The sequence below is a fragment of the Danio rerio genome, chromosome 5 (assembly GCF_052040795.2).
Source record: "Danio rerio strain M-AB ecotype USA chromosome 5, GRCz13ab, whole genome shotgun sequence".
Taxonomy (NCBI): domain Eukaryota; kingdom Metazoa; phylum Chordata; class Actinopteri; order Cypriniformes; family Danionidae; genus Danio; species Danio rerio.
In genome coordinates, this window is record NC_141025.1 from 34417731 (window position 1) to 34445016 (window position 27286).

At 37.8% G+C, this 27286-nt stretch overlaps 3 protein-coding genes across 18 annotated transcripts in view; 2 read left to right on the forward strand and 1 right to left on the reverse strand.

The window, feature by feature from the left end:
• The window catches only part of LOC137490134 (membrane-spanning 4-domains subfamily A member 4A-like), a 171384-nt gene that overhangs the window by 34307 nt on the left and 109791 nt on the right, over positions 1 to 27286 (forward strand). The window lies entirely within an intron of this gene.
• The window catches only part of LOC141385840 (membrane-spanning 4-domains subfamily A member 4A-like), a 164263-nt gene that overhangs the window by 34307 nt on the left and 102670 nt on the right, over positions 1 to 27286 (forward strand). The gene's annotated exons all lie outside the window — the stretch shown is intronic.
• garnl3 (GTPase activating Rap/RanGAP domain like 3) overlaps positions 1 to 27286 on the reverse strand; it is a 114270-nt gene that overhangs the window by 33684 nt on the left and 53300 nt on the right. For all 12 annotated transcript variants that reach the window (XM_087252181.1, XM_087252180.1, XM_087252184.1 and 9 more), the window contains 8 exon segments: positions 25831 to 25930; positions 9258 to 9376; positions 8889 to 8953; positions 7045 to 7108; positions 6644 to 6670; positions 6458 to 6533; positions 6137 to 6235; positions 5922 to 6025 (listed from right to left, as the gene is read on the reverse strand). In XM_087252181.1, the coding sequence (XP_087108307.1) occupies positions 5922 to 6025; positions 6137 to 6235; positions 6458 to 6533; positions 6644 to 6670; positions 7045 to 7108; positions 8889 to 8953; positions 9258 to 9376; positions 25831 to 25930 (654 nt within the window).

Below are 27286 nucleotides of genomic sequence, written 5' to 3' on the forward strand. Positions count from 1 at the left end.
TGAAACATCCCCTTAAAGCTCAATTACTACATGGCTGCTTTTCACCTGCTGCCTTCCCTCTCATTGGCTCTCCCCCTCACATCCAAACGAACAGATATATCCGCATGACCGTGAGCTGTGACAGGAATGAGTATTTACTTATTGCTCTGACAGATTCATTTCTACTGAGAGCTCAATTATGATTCTCTGCCACTTCCCTTCACCCTCACACCAGAACATGCAGCCAGTGACATACAGCATTCGAAAAACACAAACAGGCTTTCATGACTGACTTCTGCATTTTATTTATTTAATTTACTTTATTGTAGATTATTCCTACTAATTCATTTTTATAATAAACCTGGATATTGTTGGATTTATAATGAAGTGCTTTTGTAATTTGTATTGAGTAAAAGCATCTGACTATATATACTATATGAATAGTTCACCACAAAATAGATTTCTGTCTTTATTTATTTACTTTCTTCCAAAACTGTATGTTGTTGTATGCTTTTTAAATGGGACACAACTGTATATCACCTCCCAACCACCCTCCCATACAACAGGTCATAATTACATGATCATGTTTGTTTTAATGGATTTTTGGATATCTTTAAGTGTCCAAATGTGAATAACAGAATAACATTTGACTTTTCCTCAGTATGTACTGTAGACAGCTTAGGATATATATATATATATATATATATATGTGTGTGTGTGTGTGTGTGTGTGTGTGTGTGTGTGTGTGTGTGTGTGTGTGTGTTGTTAGAAAAATATATCCATTGCTCAACATAATTGAGTACACCCCATTTTGAAAATGAACATTTTTATCCATTTATGTATTTTTGGTGCATTTAAGCAGAACAGATTTATTTAAAAAATATGTTTATTACAATAATATTTTAGTAACGAAACATATTTAGAAATTAAAAAATAATACAATTAAATTTAAACAAAATATTGCAAAAAAATAAAAAATAAAAAATCACAACCTACAAAATCTCAACAAATTTTTTCTCTGTTTTTGCTTCTCTTGATTTTTCCTCTTTTTTTTTAAAACTTGTATTTAAAATTTTTCTATAACATATACATTTGGCTGTACTTGTTTTTGGAGCGATATCGTAAGTTAGTTTTTTAGATAAGCTCCAGATTTGGCGTCAGTAGTGACTAATGTTTATTCACAAATATAATATTGCATAGCTTCCTATTAAAAATATGAATTTAAAAGATAGATTTGTGAGAGGCGTACTTTATATGCTGAGCGCTGTATTTCAAATAAATGCTGTTCTTTTGATGTTGGTTTATTAATCTAATATAATAGTTTACATTTGTTACAACTAATATTCTGTTACATGAGAAAAGAATCAAATAAACATTTTATCACAAACTAATTTGGAAAATAAACACTGCTTTGCTTATTGGTGATGCACAAAAGTGTTCATAGGTATTTTTTTTGTTGGCAAAGTTAACCAAAACTGACAATAATTTACCTGAACTATAGTATAATATTCATATATACTATAAATTGTACTGTTGTTTCAGCAGATAGTCAATAATAAATGAAAAGATTCCACTGAAGTCAGTCAATAACAGTGGTTAAAAATGTACTGAAAAATCATACTCAAGTAAAAGTATTACTTGCCCAAAAATGTAGTGTGATTAGAGTAACAGTATCTGTTGTAAATGTTACTCAAAGCATGAGTAAAAAGTAGCCCTTAAAAGTACTCAAGAGTAGTGAGTATTACACTGTGAAAGGTTGATGCATTTACATGTAGTTATGTGTGTGAAATGTAACATTCCGTAGTGCAATTAGGGAATGTTTAAGGTCATTTGACGATTTGAGTCATCTTTTCATCAGTGACATGCCATCTAAACAATCTCAGGGGGATTGCGTGTGAAGATTTTGGACATCTTCATGGGTACTTTCCATACATGTCTTGAAATTGTTTGTTATGATGCAAAATTTGATTGGACTGGAATTGCAGGTTTTTTTCTACTTTAGCCTATCCTTATAGATAAAAAGTAGTGACTGCAAGTTGAAGGAAAATAGTAGCGTAAAAATACCGCACTAAAAATGTACTCGAGGGAAAGTAAAAGTCCACAGTTTTTAAACTACTTAGTAAATGACAATTCTTAAAAAAAATAGTAATTTGAGTATTTGTAATTTGTTACTTTACACCCCTGGTCCTTAAAGGACACATATTCTACCCCATTTACAAGATGTAAGATAAGCCTTTAATGTCTTCAGAATGTGTCAAAGGTTTCAGCTCAAAATACACATCAGATTTTTTTCTTAAAATATAGAATCTTCCCATGTTGGTGTCTGAGTACAGTGTAGCTGTTTTTGTAGCCTGTGGCTTTAAATGCAATTGAGCTGCTTCTCCCTGCCTTCCGCTTCGATGTGCTTGTCTGCTTCTCATGCGTTACTTCAGATAAACAGCAGTCAGTGATAGAGAGAGACACAGATGATGCTAAAATAAGGTCACTAGTCAAAAATACAAAGTAAGTTTGTTTGATGTATGTGTGTTGGAGTTTATTCAAGCTTTAATGAAATGATGAGTCTCACACAAATGCCGTGTGCAGTACACACACATACATATTATCTTTTAACTGACACCATGCAGTCGTGGTGATTATATTGGTTAAGAATTACATAGCGGTTTTACTCTCTTTATTACAAACATGCCGTTTTAAAAACATTTTAAACTTATAAAATGAATTTCTGAGGTGCAGAAGATCACAGAACATGTTTTGATGTCTTTGTTTAAAAACATTTTGGTCAGTTTTCTTTCAAGAAGAGACTTTCTCCTTTGTAAACAGTACTTGATTCTTGAGTCATCTGCTTGTTTGTGTTTGGTTTGTCTGCATGCTTTTAGAGCCGACTAGAGACGTGTCTCATCTGAGGTTTACTGCTCTTTTCACGGGTGGATCAGCTTTGGTGAAGTTGGTTATTGACACCGAGAGCTGAAGAGGCTCTCGGCTGTAGAGGGCCGAGACCTTGAACCGACACGAATGCTTTGAAAATCCTGCCATTGTGAAGCTTCCACAAGGACTCTAGTGCAAAGGAGCTCTACTCGTACTCAATCAGACATATGATCCAACAGAGAGAAAAAGTGAGAAATGGACAGACAGAGAGAGAGAGAAAGGACTACTATGTGATGTAATCAGGAGAAGAGAAGGATATGAAGTGAGAGAGACGAGTGATTGACGCCTGATGTAATCAGGATATGGAGCTGAGGGGGGAAGGGGGAAAGTAAAAGAGAGAGAGAGAGACTGACCGCTGTGATGTCCAGCGCTTTTGGATGTTAAATATAGCCTGTTTTCCCCTCACCACCTACTGAGCTACAGACTGGCTCCTTTCTGCCTCAACAAACACACGCAGCTCCCTTTTCTCTGTCTCGCTGTCATTCAGAATTCTCTTTCATTCCTCCTCTCTGTCTGTCCGCTCTCTGTCTTTCTAACATGGCAATTCATAACTTTTTGTGTGTTCATTAGTGCTAATTGTCTATGAATTCACACAATCTCATGTGATTTTGATTGTAATGTAATAACCTGCACCTTTTTGTGAATGATAATTCTTATGAAAAGTGCTATACAAATACACTTTCATTAAAGTTTGTTTTGGTTTATGCAATCTGCATTCATCCCGGTTAATGTAATGTTAAGGGCTGTGGTTAGGGGTGTAGCTTCTCTATATATACATCATTGTTTAATTTATATGAATTGACATCTAATTCAACAGACGTTTCTCTCATTCCGTTTATTTCTATTGGTCTTATTGATGGTGTGAATCAATCAGGACCAAAATGTGAAGAGTCCTGATTGTTTTTAGACAATGGTGAATCCTAAGTGAATTGTGCCTATAAGGCCCAATCTCAATTCTACCTGGTAGCCCTTCCCCTTACCCCTACCCCTTGTTTTGTGCATTCATTTGAAGGGGTGGGGGTCTTTAGCTTGAAAGGGCGAAGGGAAAGGGCTAGATAGCTCTTGAAACTGATTTTTTTAAGGACCACTCTCGAAACCAAGGGGTACAAAAACGGTAGCATGTCTATACACAGAAGTCAGGAGTTGCACAGATAAGTTTTTTTGGTCATTATTGTGAAGCATATGTTTCAATACATTCATAATCGTGTTTGTGTTTTACTGTCATGCTTAAATAGAAACAACACTAAAATAAAAACTGCTAAATTTCGCTATCTATAATAATAACTCTTGTATAGCAGTCCCACAACATACTTTCACATCTAACACCCGATAACACTGGAATCCCCTGTCAGAAAAGACTAGTGGCTGGGAATGGGCTTTTTATAGTGTCTGGTATAACACTAATGTTCTTTTCGTGTGTTTACAGAGATGGAAATGGCAAGGTGTAAATGCACAGTACAGTTACGATCTCATTGCCACATTATATCTTTTCATGATAACATGATATTGTTGCCTTCAGTGATTTCCTGAAGATAAATACCAAAACAATAACGTGACTGGAATAACTACAGCAGTCTGATTGTCTGATCTCCTATGTGGTAAGAGATCGCGATGACATAGGTTGATGTGTGCAGGTGTTGTAGTGCTGTCCCATTAGGGGTAAAATTTAAAGTTCTTCCCCTTCACACTCTGTTTCAAGGGCCAAGGGGGAGGGTAAGGAGTACAAAAATAGAATTGGGATAGGGCATCTATCTTTTCTAGCTTTAATTTTGTAATTGCCAAAACTGATTCTTTCCAAGAGGATAACCATAGTAGTTTATTAAGAAATAAACATATTAGGAACTGAAAAATGTGATGACTTTTTTATGCAGTGGTTAATAATTGATGTATTTTTTATTCATCAGATTACTAACATAATCTAAATTTAAAAATGGGTAAAGAGAATTTGAAAGAAAGAAATATTTATTATTGGATAGATATTTGTCCAGTAGGCAGCACGATGGCATAGTGGGTAGCATCTTCGCCTCACATCAAGAAAGTCGCTGGTTCAAGCCTCGGCGAGTTCAGTTGGCGTTTCTGTGTGGAGTTTGCATGCTTTCATCGTGTTTGCGTGGGTTTTTTCCGGGTGCTCCAGTTTCCCCCACAAGTCCAAAAACATGTGGTATAGGTGAATTGGTTTGGCTGAATTGTCCGTAGTGTATGAGTGTGAATGAGTGTGTGTATGTTTCCCAGTGATGGGTTGTAGCTGCAAGGGCATCCTCTGCGTAAAACAAATGCTGGATAAGTTGGCTGTTCATGGCAACCCCAAATTAAAAAAGGGACTAAGCCGAAAAAGAAAATTAATGACTGAATGAATTTGTCCAATAATTTTTAATTTACTTTACTATTCAAAATTTGGGTGGTCAGATAAAAGAAAGAATGTATATTATGAATGCTTGTACAGACTGTACTTGTACAATACACACAAAGGGATGGTAAAATTATTTAAAAGTAGCAGTAAATACATAAAAATAATGCTGTTTTAAATTTTTGTCAATTAAAAAATGAATGATTTTGGAAAGATCATGCGAAAATGGCTGCTTAAAATTCATACTTGCCCTCACAATATTAACATATCACTCTCCACATTACTATTAAATTTAGTCAATTTTACTAGCCTCAGATATTGAATGCCTATATTTATTCATTAATTTTCCTTCGACTTTGTCCTTTATTTATCAGAGGTTGCCACAGAATGAACCACCAACTATTACAGCATATGTTTTATGCAGCAGATGCCCTTCCAGCCACAACCCGGTACTGATAATTAATGCCTATATTCATTCATTCATTCATTCATTCATTTTCCTTCGGCTTAGTCCTTTAATTCATCAGGGATCACCAGAGAGGAATAAAAAGCCACCTTATCCAGCATATGTTTAACCCAGTACTGAAAGTAAATGTCTATATTACAAAAAGTTAAATAAAAACAAAGCAAAAAAAAAACTAAAATTTCAACTAAAATGTTTACAACTTACCTGTTGCTTGTTCTCTTTAGAATAAGGTAACATGGTGGAAACGTGGAACATGAGCTCGTGACCCTGATAGACTGTGTAGATAGAATTTATTCCTGTAGTGTCGTCTAAACAGACAGTGAGAGGGAGATAAAGAGAGAGAACATGAATGAGCCTATTCAGCTGAAGGAAGAAAACCCCTCTAGTAATATGCAAACACATGTATATTTGTATCCTACTCTTAGTGTCGAGTCCTCCTCGGTACCCTGCCCAGCCCTGTAGACAGATCGTATCACCAAGGAGATTCAGAAATTTCTCAAAGGTCTCACTTCCCATTTCTGAAAATAGTACAAAGCAAAATCAAAATTAATATTAAAGAAAATAAATGAAATAAAATAATAGGATTCTTTCTCTCTCTCACACACACACAGACACACACACAGACATAGATATACACCAATGCATGTAATTTTACAAATGTACAGGTTATTCATCTGTGCAGAAAAGAAAGAAATATTTAATTAGTATTCTGAGTACATTGCGAGTGGTGCTGTGCTCACCATTGCTGAACATTTCATCATCTGTCAACTGTCCGTCCTTGGCATAAAGAACACCAAATTTAAAGTTAACGCTTCCCTGTAAAGAACAAGCAAATACATATAATCAGCGTTCAATGAGAATTTACAAAAAAAAAAATTCAAATCACAGAGATGGTCATTTCTTCTCACACATTTGAGAGTATATACCTCTTGCTCCTCCAGCACCAGTAAGTCCTGGCAGCAACATAAAAAAACACACCTTTTAGCTCAAAACATCAATTATATCTCAGCAAAATAAAACAACCAGTTTCAAATGAGGTTACATTTCTAAACATCAATTAGGAGAACTAATAGTGTGGGATCCACAAACATTACAGAGAGCGTGTTCATGCATTCAAATATCTGCGTGCCACTGACAATGGCCTTTGATTAGCTGCACACGTTTCCACAAAAGCAAAGCTCTCTGGAGCGACAGCAGCTCAGACGGCATCTGCATTTGAATCCTGAAGTGATTATGAAGCAGAACAACAAACCGGTGGAGAAACCGACAGTAATTAACAGAGCAGAGGACATGTGATGTTGATTGACGGGTGTGGGTGGGTGGGCACCTTCTGAATCTCTGGGTTGAGGATTTCCCTCGGGCCCTTCTCAAAACGATCCACATTCATGGCACTGGAGGGGGAAAGTGTTAAGAGGGTCTAAGTGTGCATTCAAATGATTGCATATGCGTTTATTTACTGATGAGAAGGGTGGATAATAGAGTTGCATAATTAGTAGATCTTATTTGTTATGTGTCCGATTCTGAAATGACATTGATTTTGCCATGTGTATTAAACTTTTGACAGTCCATAAAGAAACACTTATGTCTATAATAGCAATCAAAACAAAACAAATAACCTTTTTAATGTGACTTGGCACTTTAAGAAATACATTTTTGCTATGCCAGCAGATTACCTCAATTTCGCAATACCGTCAACTGACAAGCCAACCGCAGAAAAAATAAAGGCAACAACAGAAATCGCAGTGTTCGCTTTTCACTGTGCGCTGAATGTAAAGGAAATGAAAAATGGATACAAGAGTGTTTTAGGTGTGTTTTGCAAATTGTTTTCAGTGTATTAAGACTGAAGAAATGGGAGCTTTAGTCCAAAAAAATCGAATGCTACGTCATCAGTTTGGCATTATTTTGGCTTTTAACTGATTAAAAAGGGAGAGCCAGCTAATTCAGATCAGCTAATATACAAAGTTTGTAGCAAAAAGTCCCTTTGACAGGATCTGTGACGGACTCACCGCCATCCTGCTAATAAAAACACATAAATAAAAATATTTTATAACATGCCCTGTAATTTAAAATATGTGCTAACTTGACACCAGAGCTGTATATGGAGCTGCAACCTTTATATACAGTATGCAGGATTGTTGGTGTTGTTGTTTTTTAACCATCCAGATTTTATTTAAGAGAAATTTCCTCACTATGTCAGCCTTTTCAGTAGATGGCAACAAGTAACTGTAAATGTAAAACAAATGGTGTTGAATTATTTATTTAAGAGATTTGATCTAGTGAATGTTTTTTTAATATTATTAATTACAATTGATTCATTCAGTAATCAAGAAAGTTTAGTCTTAGAGATAGTTTCTGAATCTTTCATTTAAAAGATTTGTACAAAAGCTGATTCACCCATGAATTAAACCAGTGAAGCCTTTATGAGTGAGCCACTGAATCATTTATTCAGTAGATTTGTTAAAAACTGCTGCTTCATTCAGTAGTGAGGGGTTTTACAGCCTTAAAACATCTAGAATAACTGTAGAAAAATAAAGCTGACTACTTTGCAAATTTCGCCTATTGCGGGTAATTTTTAGAACGTAACTACGCAATAAATGATGGACTATTGTATATGAGTCATTGAATCATTCAAGATATAGTTTACCCCCTTGTCATCTTGAAAACTATATAAAAGGAAGATATATAGGTTGTCAAGAAAAGCTCATGTTCATTAAAATAAAAGTACAGAAAAATGTTCCAATTGACAGTGCCTGTTACGGAGAATTAATGTGGATTCATTCAATAATCCAACAAGTATAGACTTTGAGTGATTTATTAAATCTTTTATTCAATAGATTTGTTCAAAAAGATGATTCATCCACTAATTAGACAAGTCAATTCTTTGAGTAAGTCAAATTTTTCCCAAGATTTGTACAAAAAATACTGAATCATTCATTAATCAAACAAGTGAAGTCATTGAGTCATCCATTTAAGCAGAAGTTTTAAAAATAGATATGTTATAGATAACAGTATGCATCAGGTAACATTTCATGTGAACCTGTAGCAAGCTGTTATTTAGTCAAGTAGGCTATTCAGAATAGAAGGAGAATTGTAATCTCCGTTTTAAACAAAATCCTGAATTCTCAGTTTATCAAGAATCATGCAGCTCTAAAAAAATAAAGACAGACTTACCTTAAAATGGATTTAACTGATAGTGTTTTTGTTGGGCTGTATGGAAGGCTGATTTTCAGAGTACCCTGGGAAAGGACACACTTCATAAATTATATGAATATGAAACCGAATATGACATGACAGGAAGCCATTATTGCTGCAGGCTGCGACACATGGTTTTACAATCTGAGGCTGTGCTGCTTCTAGGAAAGTGGCATTTAATAGCGTGTTGTGTCACTGTGCCATTCAGTGTTTTTAGGCATTTAGTCTTTGCATGCTGGCCTTTGAGACAACAGTGTCGAGTCACTTCGCGAGAGGTCAATCTGTGATGTGAGTCACTGAGCGAAAGTGACGTACACACATGCTGTTACCTGTCGCTGCTTGACTCACCGTCTTGCGCCAGAGGATGGCTCGATACTGCGGGACCCTCTGGTTGTTCTGGTCTGACAGAACCACAGACAGAAAGAAAGGGTTTTTCTCTGCATCTGTGCCCACGTAGTTTTGATGAACTACAGAAAAAAGAAACAAACGGGTCACTGCTAATAAGCATTTACATACTGCAAATCTGCCTTTACAGTGCATGTGGAAAGTATTCATAGCGCTTCACTTTTTCTATGTTTTTTATGTTACAGCCTTATTCAAAAACAGATTAAATTAATTTATTACTTCATAATTTACAATTATTTCCCGATAATGACAATGTGAAAAAAGATTTTTTGAAACTGTTGCAATTTTTTTTTTAAATAAAAATACTTTGTTGATGCACCTTTGGCAGCAATTATAGTATTTTTAAATATGCTGCCACAATCTTGGCACACCTGTCTTTGGAAATTTTTGTCTATTCCTTTTTGCAGTACCTCTCAAGCTCTATCCGATTGTATGGAAAGTGATGATGTACAGCCATTTTCAGATCTCTCCAGAGATGTTCGGTAGGATTTAGGTCTGGGCTCTGGCTAGGCCACTCAAGGACATCTATTGATATTTTGGCTGTGTGCTTTAGGTCATTGTCCTGCTGGAAGATGAACCGTCGCCTCAGTCTGAGGTCAAGACCACTCTGAAGCAGGTTATCATTCAGGATGTCTCTGTACATTGCTGCATTCATCTTTCCCTCTATCCTGACTAGTCTCCTCTCGCCACAGAAGAACACTGGAGCTTAGACTGACTGACCATCAAGTTACTGATCACCTTCTCGACTAAAGCCCTTGTCCCCCGATCACTCAGCTTAGATGGCTGGCCAGCTCCAGGAAGAGTCCTGGTGGTTCCTAACATCTTCCACTTACGGATGATGGAGGCCACTGTGCTCATTGAAACTTTCAGAGCAGCAGAAATTTGTCTGTATCCTTCCCCAACCTTGTGCCTCGAGACAATCCTGTCTTGGAGGTCTATAGACAATTCCTTTGTCTTCATGTTTGGTTTGTGCTTTGACATGCACTGTCAACCCTGGGACCTTATATAGACAGGTGTATGCCTTTTTAAATCATGTCTACTCAACTGATTTTACCACAGGTGAACTTCAAGAAGCTGCTGAAACATCTCAAGAATGATTAATGGAAACAGAATGTACCTGAGCTCAATTTAGAGCTTCAAGCTAAAGGCTGTGAATACTTCTGTACATTTTATTTTTTATTAAATTTGCAACAGTTTTGCTAAATCTTTTTTCACATTGTCATTATGGGGTATTGTGTGTAGAATTTTGAGGAAATAAATGAATGTATTTCATTTTGGAATAAAGCTGTAACATAAGAAAAAGTGAAGCTATGAATACTTTCCAGATGCACTGTACTAGCTGCTGTATTAAATGCACACTGCTATTTGTTTCCGAGTGTTATGTATTTCAATGTTAAAATACTTTCCAAGATCTCAGAGCTTGTTCCAAAACAATTAGAGTTTGTTTCTTCTGTTGGATACAAAACAAGATATTTAAGACAATGCTGGTAAATGTTAGCCAGTGACTTGCACAGTATTTTTTCTACTATGTATGCCTAATATGGTTTTCCCGAATATTGTTAAACAAATGTAAAATTCTAAATTATAAAGTTGTAGAAACACTTGATGATAAGTAAATGGTTAGCAAATTTCCATTTTGGGGTTGACGTTCTCCTATGTTATATTACAGATTAAGAACTGTTTTGGATTTGCTTTTTGTCTTGTTTTTTTTTTCATTGTGCAGAAAATTGGACCTTGTGTTTGGGTCCTGTTGATTATATTATAGCTAAAGCATATGAAGCATTCTTCAGTGAGCAATAGTGAAATTTGATTTGTTTTAATGGTATTTACAGACTGAACACAAATGATGTTTAATCCTGCCAGTGGAATGTGGGTATAAAGTAGCGCTGGGCGAATAATAATGAATAAATGAAAAGTAAACGAATATAGGTTCTGAATGTCGATTTCAATCAAATTTTCCCTGGTACTTTTTTTCATTTACTTTCCCTACCGTGTGTGGAGTCAATGACTCCGCTCTGTTATGGCCGATTTATATTTCTGCATTGAATGCACAGGTATGGCCCTTTGAGAGGTCACATACCCGCACATCTCTTAAAAATGTAACTACATATCGCACTTTTGCACTACAACGATGATGATTAGAAGCTGCGCCAGATATGCCTTGAGGCAGCATATTTTCTATTACAATAAAATTGTTATTTACATGAAAATATTTGTTCACAAAAAATTCAAGTTTAAAATTTTAAAATATTACTTTACTTTTGAAAACAATAAAATTAATAATTATTTTTGTTTCTTAAAGTGCAAGTTATTTATTTTCACTTTTTTACAAGAGAAAAGTGACTGTTGGTTTTAGGCAATGTGTGTTGTTTATTTTTTTTATAATTTTTTTTTAATGGTTTTCACCTTTATTTTGGATAGGAAAATAGAGAGAATTGACAGGAAAGCATTGGGAGTAGAGTATGGAACAAAATCAATGCCTAAAGTCTTGAATTAAAAAGCTTGTTGAATATCACAAACTGAAAAAAATAATACACCGTATTAACAAGTTCTTGCGTTTTAATGACTTGAATTCCAGGGTTTGTATTTTTAGGTCCTGAAATTTAACATATCTGTTTATTTAAGCTGTGAATATTTCAACGAAAAATATTTCAAACACGTTTTCATACTTAAAAATTCAATAATTCATATTCAATTTTCAGATTTCACTTACAAAATATTCAATACCCTTTAAAAATACGATGTATAATATTCAAAAGGTCATTTTCAGTTCATTTTATTTCAGTTCAAATATTCGCTTCCATAAATTCAGTGGATCAAATTCGACTGTTAAAATTCAACATTACATCCGGGAACTGCAGGAGAAGCAATAGATTGCCGATTGAAGATCGCCAGCTGCTCTAGCTTTCACCAGCAGGTGGAGATGGAATAATGTAAGATTTTTAACCCAGTAAACAGGCGAGAAAAAGGCTAATAAAGGCACAAAAGTAGCATTCAATTTTAATATCAATGCCTTGGACATTATAAATAATAAAAAGTATGAGTAAAATGAGTAAATGAGGGTTTAGTCGTTTATATTTGCCCTTATGTAACGGAAGCCAGCTGGTGATCGCGTAAAGCTCACCTCTCGGATCCAGGGACAGACGTTGTTCTGCAATCTTATCGGAGCTTGTCTCCCATGCTGGCTCGTTACCTGTTCGGACCGGTGCGGTTACTTGCACATAAACCGTCTTTTGATGAATATGATGTTACACATTGTCTATCTTTATTGACTCTTTCTTCCATAGACGCGAAGTATTATATTGACAGCTAAAGAATATAAACGTAAGTGAAACAGGAGAGGAAATATAATAATAATAATACAAAATAGATAAACATTGACAGGGCTAAGAACAATTACGAACAAAGATATTCAAAACCAGAGAGATTTTATGAGAATGTCACAAAACAGTTTACTCGGAAATGTTAAACAGAGAGTTCAGGTATGATTTAAGGTTGGTTATGGATGGGGCGTCTGATTTAAAATAATTTAACATGCGAATGCATTAAAGGGGCGTCTTCAGTTATTCACACAGAACCGTCTAATATGGCATAACTATAAGGAGTAATGTTTGCGCTGTTTAAACGCAGCTATGTCAGGATTGGGATAGGTTATAATTTAATTATTTAAATTATGATTGTTATTATTATTTTATGACATGTATTTGGGCTATTGCGCTTAAATAAGTCATCCGTGATTCTAAATTAATATTTCTATTTATCCTTTTTAGCTATCACTTTGCTATCGTCTTTCTCTTCTTTTTTTCTAGTTTTTGGGGTTCTGCCACGGTTAAACGTTTGCAAAATGTCTTTGGTTTGTCCAGCTATTGCTTTTCCTCTAAAATAGAGACGAAGCAGAAGGAAAATGAATGAATTGATGAATGAATGAAATGATTGACGTTTTTATGCATGTGCTGTGCGGCTTGCTCACGACAAAGTCGAACGAGTGGCCGCGAGCTCCGGTGGCCAGTCAGAGCCAGCGCCCCATAGCAAACTGATTAAGAGATGCTGAATGGCTGTCAATATATGATAGGAATTCTTCCAAAGTTTTAGATGACATCTGGGCGTGTGCATAATAATGTAAAATGAAAGTGAAAGTCATGACATTTGGCCAAGCATAAGAATAGCCTACAAGAGTGTTTCGATTATTATATTAATAATGACATATGTCATGCTTGGGCTTATATGAATAACACCTCGCTGTTTACCATTTCCGAAAGTGGAGCTGACGTCGGCGCGAAATTGCTTGTATAATTGTAAAAAGAGTGATGAATATTAATGGATTTCTTATATCTGTCATTTCTGATGATATAATTGATTTAGTGTGAGCTTATGAGTTTCCAACACAGCAAAAATGCATCAAGAATCCTAAACTAATAACTTTGTCAAGCAAAAATTTGGATTTTATAAGCTACTGATTTTTTTTAAAAAACAAGAAAAAAGAAACTATTAGCTACCCTAGCAATTTATTTAAATATGATCATCTCAAAATATAAAATAAAAACATAATGGTTTGACTTTGTGAAATCATAAAACACACTTGCAGAAAAGAGTTATAAATGAGCAAATACATTCTCTCCAGTAGATGGCGATTAAAGCTCAGTAACCCCATGAGGATGAACATTGAGCTGCATTGCAGGAACCCCTCAACCACGCATGTCAAACCACGCATTATAAACATTAATCTTATGAAACTAGCTCAAGTGACAACTATATTAAGTTTAAACCAGTTTAAATAAGTTTATATGTTTAATAACTGCAAAAAAGATCAACATTGCTAATCATAAAATACAAACGGTCGCTGAAAAGTTATAAATAACGGTTTTCTCGTTTAATAAAAACAAAGTCAGTTATAACTGCCTATTATCAAACCACAGGCGACTCATTTTATTAGTTATCATTGGCTGCGACATTGCCACTTTTGCGTTAATACATTTTTCTCGCCTATAGGCTACATAACAATAAAACAATAATCTGGACAAACTAAGACATTTGGCAAACGTTTAACCATGGCAGAACCCCAAAAATTAGAAAAAATGTCATACAATAATAATATTAACAATCATAATAATAATTTAAATGATGAAAATGTATAACCTATCCCAATCCTGACATAGCTGCGTTTAAACAGCGCAAACATTACTCCTTATAGTTATGCCATATTAGACGGTTCTGTGTGAATAACTGAAGACGCCCCTTTAATGCATTCGCATGTTAAATTATTTTAAATCAGACGCCCCATCCATAACCAACCTTAATCATACCTGAACTCTCTGTTTAACATTTCCGAGTAAACTGTTTTGTGACATTCTCATAAAATCTCTCTGGTTTTGAATATCTTTGTTCGTAATTGTTCTTAGCCCTGTCAATGTTTATCTATTTTGTATTATTATTATTATATTTCCTCTCCTGTTTCACTTACGTTTATATTCTTTAGCTGTCAATATAATACTTCGCGTCTATGGAAGAAAGAGTCAATAAAGATAGACAATGTGTAACATCATATTCATCAAAAGACGGTTTATGTGCAAGTAACCGCACCGGTCCGAACAGGTAACGAGCCGGCATGGGAGACGAGCTCCGATAAGATTGCAGAACAACGTCTGTCCCTGGATCCGAGGGGTGAGCTTTACGCGATCACCAGCTGGCTTCCGTTACATAAGGGCAAATATAAACGACTAAACCCTCATTTGCTCATTTTACTCATACTTTTTATTATTTATAATGTCCAAGGCATTGATATTAAAATTGAATGCTACTTTTGTGCCTTTATTAGCCTTTTTCTCGCCTGTTTACTGGGTTAAAAATCTTACATTATTCCATCTCCACCTGCTGGTGAAAGCTAGAGCAGCTGGCGATCTTCAATCGGCAATCTATTGCTTCTCCTGCAGTTCCCGGATGTAATGTTGAATTTTAACAGTCGAATTTGATCCACTGAATTTATGGAAGCGAATATTTGAACTGAAATAAAATGAACTAAAAATGACCTTTTGAATATTATACATCGTATTTTTAAAGGGTATTGAATATTTTGTAAGTGAAATCTGAAAATTGAATATGAATTATTGAATTTTTAAGTATGAAAACGTGTTTGAAATATTTTTCGTTGAAATATTCACAGCTTAAATAAACAGATATGTTAAATTTCAGGACCTAAAAATACAAACCCTGGAATTCAAGTCATTAAAACGCAAGAACTTGTTAATACGGTGTATTATTTTTTTCAGTTTGTGATATTCAACAAGCTTTTTAATTCAAGACTTTAGGCATTGATTTTGTTCCATAGTAGAGAGAGGGGAAGAGGGGTCGCTGTGAGCACCGGAGTGCATGTGTCGACGCACTAACCACTACACCACTGCAATGTGTGGTTTAATTTCAGTTGTTCAACATTAATGTTCAATAAATAATCATAGATAGTAGATAGTGTGTGTTTCCTTCAATTATTTTTAAATCAAATAATGCACCCGTTCAAAATGTCTAAATTCTCTCAAATGATATGTGAGCATATTTATAGTGCAAAACTTGTCTGTGAACTATAAGGGCAAATAATAATAATAATAATTTTTGTTTTTTAATCGTTAGTTAGAATGTTCAATTAATCGAGATTTTGAATCGCCAAGCCCTAGTACGTAAAAAGGATGAAATGACTGAGATGTTACTATTAATTTGTTTGTGTAATGATTTAAATGCACATTTAATTTTTTATAAAGATTACTTTAAATAGATTGTTGGCCAACACAGGCAACAACCATCAATGTATGTTGCCATATGCATATGAAGCTGGATTTTTAAACAACCAAGCACCAATAAAATGAGTCATACTTCTATTTTTTCTTCCCTTTTTTAATGTTTTTTTTTTTATACAATTTTGACTGAATAATTTATTGTGTGCCTCTTGATGTGCTGCCCGCACAATGATGCCATTAGATGCCACACCAAAGTGCTGTGACTGTGAACTGTCCTCTGAGACGTGACTGTGAAGATGCCTGTTTATTTAGATCTGTTCCTGGTGATTCAGAACCAGAGGGGAAGAGGAAGGAAAGGATGGAAGCCTGCTGTTTGAGGGAAATATTTTGGACCGAGACGGTCCAGGTTTACAGACAGAAGACAAATGAAAAAAAGAGGATGAAATCCAATTAGAAGACAAGATCTGGTCTGTCTCTGCATCTCCACCCCTCCTCTGTAGCATATTCTGTCTCTCTCCTTTAGTCTCTCTTTCATTGAATGAAAGGTATTTACAGCGATTTAAACCAATTAAAGAGACATAATGCTGCATCTGCCTCGGGAATGTGTGTGGGAACAACAGTGTCTCCTGTTTGTTTTTGAGAAGGAAGGGAGATAAGGAAAAAGAGGGCGGGGAAGTTTGTGGAATACTGTGTGTGTGTGCGCGCGCGCGAATGTGTGTGTTTATATATATATATATATATATATATATATATATATATATATATATATATAGAGAGAGAGAGAGAGAGAGAGAGAGAGAGAGAGAGAGAGAGAGAGAGATATTCAAGTTTATTAGGGACCGAGCACCGAACGGTGCAAGGCCCTATTGGAATTGCTCCGTTTTTTATTAGGGACCGAGCACCGAACGGTGCAAGGCCCTATTGGAATTGCTCCGTTTATTAGGGACCGAGCACCGAAACGGTGCGTAGGCCCTATTGGAATTGCTCCGTTTATTATTATTATTATTATTATTATTATTATTATTCTTCTCTCCAATGAATCGCGATTTAGAGGGGCTAAACATGCCCGAAAACTCACGCAACTTTGCACACACCTCAGAAGTGGCGAAAATTTACGTTTGTTATGGGCTTCGGAAGTGGGCGTGGCAAAATGACTCGACAGCGCCACCTAGAAAAATGAAATGGACGAGCCCCCGATCCACGAATCACGCACATGCACGAAAATTGGCACACACCTCAAACATGCCAAAACAGACGAAAAAGTCTCTTGGAGCCATATCTCAAACCCAACAGGAAGTCGGATATTTTTGACTTCCTGTAGTGAAAAAGTGGCGTTTTTGCCATTTCCAGGCGTTGTATTTTAACGAACTCCTCCTAGGGATTTTATCCGATCGACACCAGAATTGGGTTTTGTCATCTAAAGGCCTTGGCGATGTTAAATTGCGAAGCTTTAGAGTTTTCGTCGATGGGCGTGTCCGTGGCGGCCTCGCAAACTTTGACGATTCGCCACAAAACAGGAAGTCATTATAACTCAGACATGCATTATCCGATCTGCCTCAAAATTCACACGTTTGATAAGAGTCCTGACCTGAACACGTTTACATGCCAATATCCAGATACAGTTATAGCGCCACCAACTGGCCACAGGAAATTACATGTTTTACAGAGTAACAAACTCCTCCCACAAATTTTATCGTATCAGCACCAAAATTGGGTAGTGTTATCTGAAAGCTCTAGCGATGTTATATTGTGAAGATCTAGAGTTTTTGCAGAGGGGCGTGTCCGTGGCGGCATGACAAACCTCAACGCTTCGCCATGGAACAGGAAGGCTTTATAACTCAACCACACAATGTCCGATCTGCCTGAAACTTCACATGGTGGATAAAAGTCCTCTTCTGAACACATCTACATAACAATATTGAAGTGGGCGTGGCAAATAGACTCGACAGCGCCACCTACAAAAATTAATCGGACGAGCCCCTGATGTACGAATCACTCACATGCACGAAAATTGGCAAACACCTCAAACATGCCGAAACATACGAAAAAGTCTCTTGGTGCCATATCTCAAACTCAACAGGAAGTCGGATATTTTTAACTTCCTGCTGAAAAAAAGAGGCATTTTTGCCATTTCCAGGTGTTGTATTTTAACGAACTCCTCCTAGGGATTTTATCCGATCAACACCAAAATTTGGTTTTGTCATTTAAAGGCCTTGGTGATGTTAAATTGCGAAGATTTAGAGTTTTCGCTGAGGGGTGTGTCCGTAGTGGCATGACAAACCTCAACGCTTCGCCATTGACCAGGAAGTCCTTATAACTCAACCACACAATGTCCGATCTGCCTGAAACTTCACATGGTTGAATAAATTCCTCTCCGGAACACAACTAGATGCCAATATTGAGTCACAGTCATAGCGCCACCTGCTGACAGAAGGAATTTTGGCTTATAACTCAGCCACACAATGTCTTATCTGCATGAAACTACACATGGTTGAATAAATTCCTCTTCTGAAGACATTTAAATGTCAATATTGATTGACAGTCATAGTGCCACCTGCTGGCAACCAGAAGTTTGGCTTATAACTAAGTTAAACAATATTCGATCTGCCTGAAAATTTACACGGTTGATAAGATTCCTTTATTGAAGGCATCTACATGCCAATCTTGACTCACAGTCTTAGCGCAATCTGCTGACAGGAGGAAGTTTGGCATAAATCTGTGATTTTCTCAGGTTTTTTATATATATATCGGCTTAAATTATTTTTGTTCGCTGTTCTCCATCATCCTGAGGCCACCGGGCGGCGGTGAGCCCGGGTGCGAGGTCCCTATCATCGCTGCTTGCAGCTTTAATTATTATTATTCTTCCGACTTCTTCCGCGGAATGAATCGCAGTTTTGAGGGGCTAAACATGCCCGAAAACTCACGAAACTTTGCACACGCCTCAGAAGTGGCGAAAATTTACGTTTGTTATGGGCTTCGGAAGTGGGCGTGGCAAAATGACTCGACAGCGCCACCTAGAAAAATTAAATCGACGAGCCCCCGATCTACGAATCACGCACATGCACGAAAATTGGCACACACCTCAAACATGCCAAAACATACGAAAAAGTCTCAAGGAGCCATATCTCAAACCCAACAGGAAGTCGGATATTTTTAACTTCCTGCGGCGAAAAAGTGGCGTTTTTGCCATTTCCAGGCGTTGTATTTTAACGAACTACTCCTAGGGATTTTATCCGATCGACACCAAAATTGGGTTTTGTCATCTAAAGGCCTTGGCGATGTTAAATTGCGAAGCTTTAGAGTTTTCGTCGATGGGCGTGTCCGTGGCGGCCTTGCAAACTTTGACGATTCGCCACAAAACAGGAAGTCACTATAACTCAGGCATGCATTATCCGATCTGCCTCAAAATTCACACGTTTGATAAGAGTCCTGACCTGAACACATTTACATGCTGATATCCAGATACAGTTATAGCGCCACCTGCTGGCCACAGGAAATGACATGTTTTACACTGTAACGAACTCCTCTCACATATTTTATCGTATCAGCACCAAATTTGAGTGGTGTCATCTGAAAGCTTTAGCGGTGATATATTGTGAAGATCTAGAGTTTTTGCAGAGGGGCGTGTCCGTGGCGGCATGACAAACCTCAACGCTTCGCCATGGAACAGGAAGTCCTTATAACTCAACCACACAATGTCTGATCTGCTTGATACTACACAGGGTTGATAAAAGTCCTCTCCTGAACACATATACGTGCCAATATTGAGTCAGTCATAGCGCCACCTAGTGACAGAAGGTAGTTTTGCTTATAACTCAGCCACACAATGTCCAATCAGCCTGAAACTTAACATGATTGATAAAAGTCCTCTCCTGAACACATCTACTCAACAATATTGTGTCAGTCATAGCGCCACCTGCTGGCAGAAGGTAGTTTGGCTTGTAACTCGGCCACACAATGTCCGATCTGCCTGAAACTTCACATGGTTGATGAAAGTCCTCTCCTGAGCACATCTACATAATAATATTGAGTCAGAGTCATAGCGCCACCTGCTGGCAGAAGGAAGTTTGGCTTGTAACTCTGCCACACAATGTCAGATCTGCCTAAAATGTCACATTGTTAATGAAAGTCCTCTCCTGAGCACATCCACATAACAATATTGAGTCAGTCATAACGCCACCTGCTGGCAGAAGGTAGTTTGGCTTATAACTCAACCAAACAATGTCCGATCTGCCTGAAAATTCATAGGTTAGATGAGATGCCTCTCCTAAAGACATCTACATGCCAATCTTGAGTCACAGTTATTGCGCCACCTGCTGACAGGAGGAAGTTTGGCATAAATCTGTGATTTTTCTCAGGTTCTTTATATATATCGGCTGAAATTAATATTGTTCACTGTTCTCTGTCATCCTGAGGCTACCGGGCGGCGGTGAGCCCGGGTGCGAGGTCCCTATCATCGCTGCTTGCAGCTTTAATTATTATTATTATTCTTCTCTCCAATGAATCGCGATTTTGAGGGGCTAAACAAGCCCGAAAACTCACGCAACTTTGCACACGCCTCAAAAGTGGCGAAAATTTACGTTTTTTATGGTCTTCTGAAGTGGGCGTGGCAAAATGACTCGACAGCGCCACCTAGAAAAATTAAACGGACAAGCCCCCGATCCACGAATCACGCACATGCACAAAAATTGGCACACACCTCAAACATGCCAAAACATACAAAAAAGTCTCTTGGAGCCATATCTCAAACCCAACAGGAAGTTGGATATTTTTGACTTCCTGCGACGAAAAAGTGGCGTTTTTGCCATTTCCAGGCGTTGTATTTTAACGAACTCCTCCTAGGGATTTTATCCGATCGACACCAAAATTGGGTTTTGTCATCTAAAGGCCTTGGCGATGTTAAATTGCGAAGCTTTAGAGTTTTCATCGATGGGCGTGTCCGTGGCGGCCTCGCAAACTTTGACGATTCGCCACAAAACAGGAAGTCGTTATAACTCAGGCATGCATTATCCGATCCGCCTCAAAATTCACACGTTTGATAAAAGTCCTGACCTGAACAAGTTTACGTGCCAATATCCAGATACAGTTATAGCGCCACCTGCTGGCCACAGGAAATGACATGTTTTACATCGTAACAAACTCCTCCCACAAATTTTTTTGTATCAGCACCAAATTTGGGTGGTGTTATCTGAAAGCCCTAGCGATGATATATTGTGAAGATCTAGAGTTTTCGCAGAGGGGCGTGTCCGTGGCGGCATGACAAACCTCAACGCTTCGCCATGGAACAGGAAGTCCTTATAACTCAAGCACACAATGTCCGATCTGCCTGAAACTTCACATGGTGGATAAAAGTCCTCTCCTGAACACATCCTCATAACAATAATGAAGTGGGCGTGGCAAAATGACTCGACAGCGCCACCTATAAAAATTAAACGGACGAGCCCCTGATCTACGAATCACGCACATGCACGAAAATTGGCGCACACCTCAAACAAGCCAAAACATACGAAAAAGTCTCTTGGAGCCATAACTCAAACCCAACAGGAAGTCGCATATTTTTAACTTCCTGCGGCAAATAAGTGGCATTTTTGCCATTTCCAGGCTTTGTATCTTAACGAACTCCTCCTAGGGATTTTATGCTATCGACACCAAAATTGGGTTTTGTCATCTAAAGGCCTTGGCGATGTTAAATTGCGAAGCTTTAGAGGTTTTGTCGATGGGCGTGTCCGTGGCGGCCTCACAAACTTTAACGATTCGCCACAAAACCGGAAGTCATTATAACTCAGGCATGCATTATACGATCTGCCTCAAAATTCACATGTTTATTAAGAGTCCAGACCAGAACACGTTTACATGCCGATATCCAGATACAGTTATAGCGCCACCTGCTGACCACAGAAAATGTCATGATTTACAAAGTAATAAACTCATCCCACAAATGTTTTCATATCAGCACCAAATTTGGTTGGTTGTGTATCTGAAAGCTCAAGCGATGATATATTGTGAAGATCTAGAGTTTTCGCAGAGGGGCATGTATGTGGTGGCATGACAAACCTCAACGCTTCGCCATGAAAAAGGAAGTGCTTATAACTCAGGCACACAATGTCTGATCTGCCTGAAACTTCACATGGTTGATTAAATTCCTCTCCTGAAGACATTTAAATGCCAATATTGAGTCAGTCATAGCGCCACCTAGTGACAGAAGGTAGTTTTGCTTATAACTCAGCCACACAATGTCCAATCAGCCTGAAACTTCACAGGGTTGATAAAAGTCCTCTCCTGAAGACATCTACTTTCCAATATTGAGTCACAGTCATAGCGCCACCTGCTGGCAACAGGTAGTTTGGCTTATAACTCAGCCACACAATGTCCGATCTGCCTGAAACTTCACATGGTTGATAAAAGTCTTCTCCTGAAGACATCTACATGACAATACTGTCACAGTCATAGCGCCACCTGCTGACAGGAGGAAGTTTGGCATAAATCTGTGGATTTCTCAGGTTTTTTATATATATCGGCTTAAATTGTTATTGTTCACTGTTCTCTGTCATCCTTAGGCCACCGGGCGGCGGTGAGCCCGGGTGCGAGGTCCCTATCATCGCTGCTTGCAGCTTTAATTATTATTATTCCGCCCCCTTTCGGGGCACTTTTGAGGGTCTAAACATGCCCGAAAACTCATGAAAATTTGCACACACACCATACGCGGTGTAAATGGCTTGTTGATATGGGTCTCGGCAGTGGGCGTGGCAAAATGACTCGACAGCGCCACCTAGAAAAATTAAACGGACGAGCCCCCGATATATGAATCACGCACATGCACGAAAATCGGCGCACACCTCAAACATGCCAAAACATACGAAAAAGTCTCTTGGAGCCATATCTCAAACCCAACAGGAAGTCAGATATTTTTAACTTCCTGCGGCGAAAAAGTGGCGTTTTTGCCATTTCCAGGCGTTGTATTTTAACGAACTCCTCCTAGGGATTTTATCCGATCGACACCAAAATTGGGTTTTGTCATCTAAAGGCCTTGGCGATGTTAAATTGCGAAGCTTTTGAGTTTTCGTCGATGGGCGTGTCTGTGGCGGCCTCGCAAACTTTGACGATTCGCCACAAAACAGGAAGTCGTTATAACTCGGGCATGCATTATCAGATCTGCCTCAAAAATCATACGCTTGATAAGAGTCCTGACCTGAACACATTTACATAGCAATATCCAGATACAGTTACAGCGCCACCTGCTGGCCGCAGGAAATGACATGATTTACAGAGTAACAAACTCCTCCCACAAATTTTATCGTATCAGCACCAAAATTGGGTGGTGTTATCTGAAAGCTCTAGAGATGATATATTGTGAAGATCTAGAGTTTTCGCGGAGGGGCGTGTCTGTGGTGGCATGACAAACCTCAATGCTTCGCCATGGAACAGGAAGTCCTTATAACTCAGCCACACAATGTCTGATCTGCCTGAAACTTCACATGGTTGATAAAAGTCCTCTCCTGAACACATCCACATAACAATATTGAAGTGGGTGTGGCAAAATGACTCGATAGCGCCACCTATAAAAATTAAACAGACGAGCCCCCAATCCACGAATCACGCACATGCACGAAAATTGGCGCACAACTCAAACACACCAAAACATACGAAAAAGTCTCTTGGAGCCATATCTCAAACCCAACAGGAAGTCGGATATTTTCAACTTACTGCGTCAAAAAAGTGGCGTTTTGCCATTTCCAGGCATTGTATTTTAACGAACTCCTCCAAGGGATTTTATCCGATCGACACCAAAATAGGGTTTTGTCATCTAAAGGCCTTGGCGATGTTAAATTGCGAAGCTTTATAGTTTTCGTCGATGGGCGTGTCCGTGGCGGCCTCGCAAACTTTGGTGATTCGCCACAAAACAGGAAGTCTTTATAACTCAGGCATGCATTATCAGATCTGTCTCAAAATTCACACGTTTGATAAGCGTCCTGACCTGAACAGGTTTACGTGCCGATATCCAGTTACAGTTATAGCGCCACCTGCTGGCCACAGGAAATGACATGTTTTACATCGTAACAAACTCCTCCCACAAACTTCATCGTATCAGCACCAAATTTAAGTGGTGTTGTCTGAAAGCTCTAGCAATGATATATTGTGAAGATCTAGAGTTTTCGCAGAGGGGCGTGTCCGTGGCAGCATGACAAACCTCAACGCTTCGCCGTGGAACAGGAAGTCCTTATAACTCAACCACTCAATGTCCGATCTGCCTGAAACTTCACATGGTTGATAAAAGTCCACTCCTGTACACATCTACATAACAATATTGAGTCAGTCATAGCGCCACCTGCTGGCAGAAGGTAGTTTGGCTTATAACTCAACCACACAAAGTCCGATCTGCCTGAAACTTCACATGGTTGATTAAATTCCATGACTGAAGGCATTTACATGCCAATCTTAATTCACAGTTATAGCGCCACCTGCTGGCAGATGGTATTTTGCATTATAACTCAACCACACAAAGTCGGATCTGCCTGAAACTTCACATGGTTGATTAAATTCCATGACTGAAGGCATCTACATGCCAATCTTAAGTCACAGTTATAGCGCCACCTGCTGGCAGATGGTAGTTTGCAATATAACTCAACCACACAAAGTCCGATCTGCATGAAACTTCAGATGGTTGATAAAAGTCCTCTCCTGAACACATCTACCTAACACCATTGAGTCTGTCATAGCGCCATCTGCTGACAAAAGGCAGTTTGGCTTATAACTCAGCCAAACAATGTCCGATCTGCCTGAAACTTTACATTGTTGATAAGATTCCTCTCCTGGCGACATCTACATGCCAATCTTGAGTCACAGTTTTAGCGCCACCTGCTGAGAAGAGGAAGTTTGGCATAAATCTGTGATTTTCTCAGATTTTTTTAATATATCAGCCTAAACTATTACTGTTCGCTGTTCTCTGTCATCCTGAGGCCACCGGGCGGCGGTGAGCCCGGGTGCGAGGTCCCTATCATCGCTGCTTGCAGCTTTAATTTTTATATTGCTTTTTACAATACTTAATGTTTCAAAGCAAGGCAAGGCAAATCAAGTTTATTTATATAGCACATTTCATACACAGTGGCAATTCAAAGTGCTTTACATAAACAAGAATAAAAGAGACAAGTGTAAGAAAATGAAAACAAATAATAAAAAAAAACAGATAAAAATGTGTTAAAATGTTATAAGGTAATGAAAAAGAAAAGAAAAACATAATAGTGCGATCTATCGGACCTGAACAGTGCTCATTCAGTAATGGCACAGCTAAACAGTCTACACAGTCTACACAGTTTAATTAATCTCTATTTCTATCACCTTATTTTAAAATGTAGACAATGTAAAAGCAGCCTAACATAGATAAAAGAAAAAAAAGTCAAAGCAATATTTCAGATTGTGGAACATTCCAGCAATTCAGGCAGGCAGGAGAGTAGTGGTAGAATGCTGATGTAGTTCTAGCTAAATTAAATCTGATTCAGTTCACTTTAACACAACTGTCACTATTACAATTTAGTTTAGATCAGTTATTAATCTATTTTATTATTATTATTCATTTATGCTAATCATTATGTTATGCTGAGTATTAGGAAATCTAATCCTAACATGGATATGTGTGTACTGAGTTAGTGATAATGAGAGCAAATGAGTGCAAATCTCTCTCGCTCTCTCTCTCTCTGTCTCTCTCTCTCCCTCTCTCTCTCCCTTTCTCTCTCTCTCTCTCTCTCTCTCTGTGTGCATCCAAACATGCTCTATACTTGGCAGTGGAATCCCACCTTTTCCCAGGAAGTACTTGAAGTACCATCTGGTGTGGTACTCTGGGTTCTCCAGATGGACATCAGTTCTCCTCCACGTTCCAGGCGTGTAGTCAGAGATCTGCAGAAAAGCCCCACCAAGACTTTAACCAATCAGATTCAAGTTTATTTTTACTTGCCCTGCAATATTTTTATTGGCACTAACAAAAAGCAATGACTGATGGCTATTTTTAGCTGTACATGTTTGTTAGAAATAATATAGTTCTAACATATATATATATATATATAATTAAAAATTTATGTTCTCTAAATTCAGTTAGAAATAAATAAATAGTTTTTTTTTCTCTCCTCATAAAGACAATTTACAAAAACTGAATAAAGATAATGTATCTTCATAACCATATTCTGGCTGAAAAAAACCTTATCACGTCTGAATTGTAGAATTCAATACTTTTTGTTGTTTCTTTACTGACATAACACTATTACAACTTATGGTAGACAAATAAATACCAATAGCTGTCTCTTTGAATGATTTTTGTCAGCCACAGACTGTACATCATCAAGGATGTCATTTCTAACACAACCCTTTTATGCATTTTAATTAACTGTTAGTGAGTAATCTTGTTGTTTGAAAATAAGTTGCAAGCACAAAGTTGCAAACAAACTATACTCTCAAGGAATTATTCTTTGTATCAGAAGCATTCAGCTCACCCAAACCCTCTTTTTGCAGTTCAGAACATTTCTATCACAGCATCCCTTATTTAAATAATTTCTGCCCAAGACATGCTCAAGGGGACAGGATAGAACTCTTAAAGACCAACCCAGTTTGCCACAACAAAGTAAAATGCATCATCGTTTTAGCAAATACATAAAATAAGTATATTTTGAGCTTCAAAGCTTTGTCTCAAAAGGTCAAACAACCTTTTTTTTCTTTTTGAAAAGAGCTGTCGCAGAACACACACACACACACACACACACACACACACACACACACACACACACACACACACACACACACACAAATATGTACACAAACATGTCTGGTACATCTTTGCTCACCCAATAATCAATACAATCATGTTCCAGCACAAAATTCTTTTAATACTTTTACTCTGGCAAATTGTAAACAACTCAACATTAACAACAACCTCACCATTATTACTTATATAGCATCAGAAACCTGAATTACCATGTTAAATTACAGTCCCTCCTAAATCATTAACTACCAATCAAGAGGTCTGTTTTGGTGGGATAAAGCATTGGAGGTTGTCATAGCTACGGGCTGGTGCTTGTAATGAAAAGGACAAGTGGAGAGAGAGAGAGAGAGAGAGAGAGAGAGAGAAAGAAAGAGAATAAGGGCAGGAACATTGGGGATTGATTGAATCACTTGGCTTCCACTGTTGTTTTTGCTGATGCATGTGCGTTTCATTGAAACACCTACAGACAAGCTCACGAAACACAAAAGCTGGCATTTTGG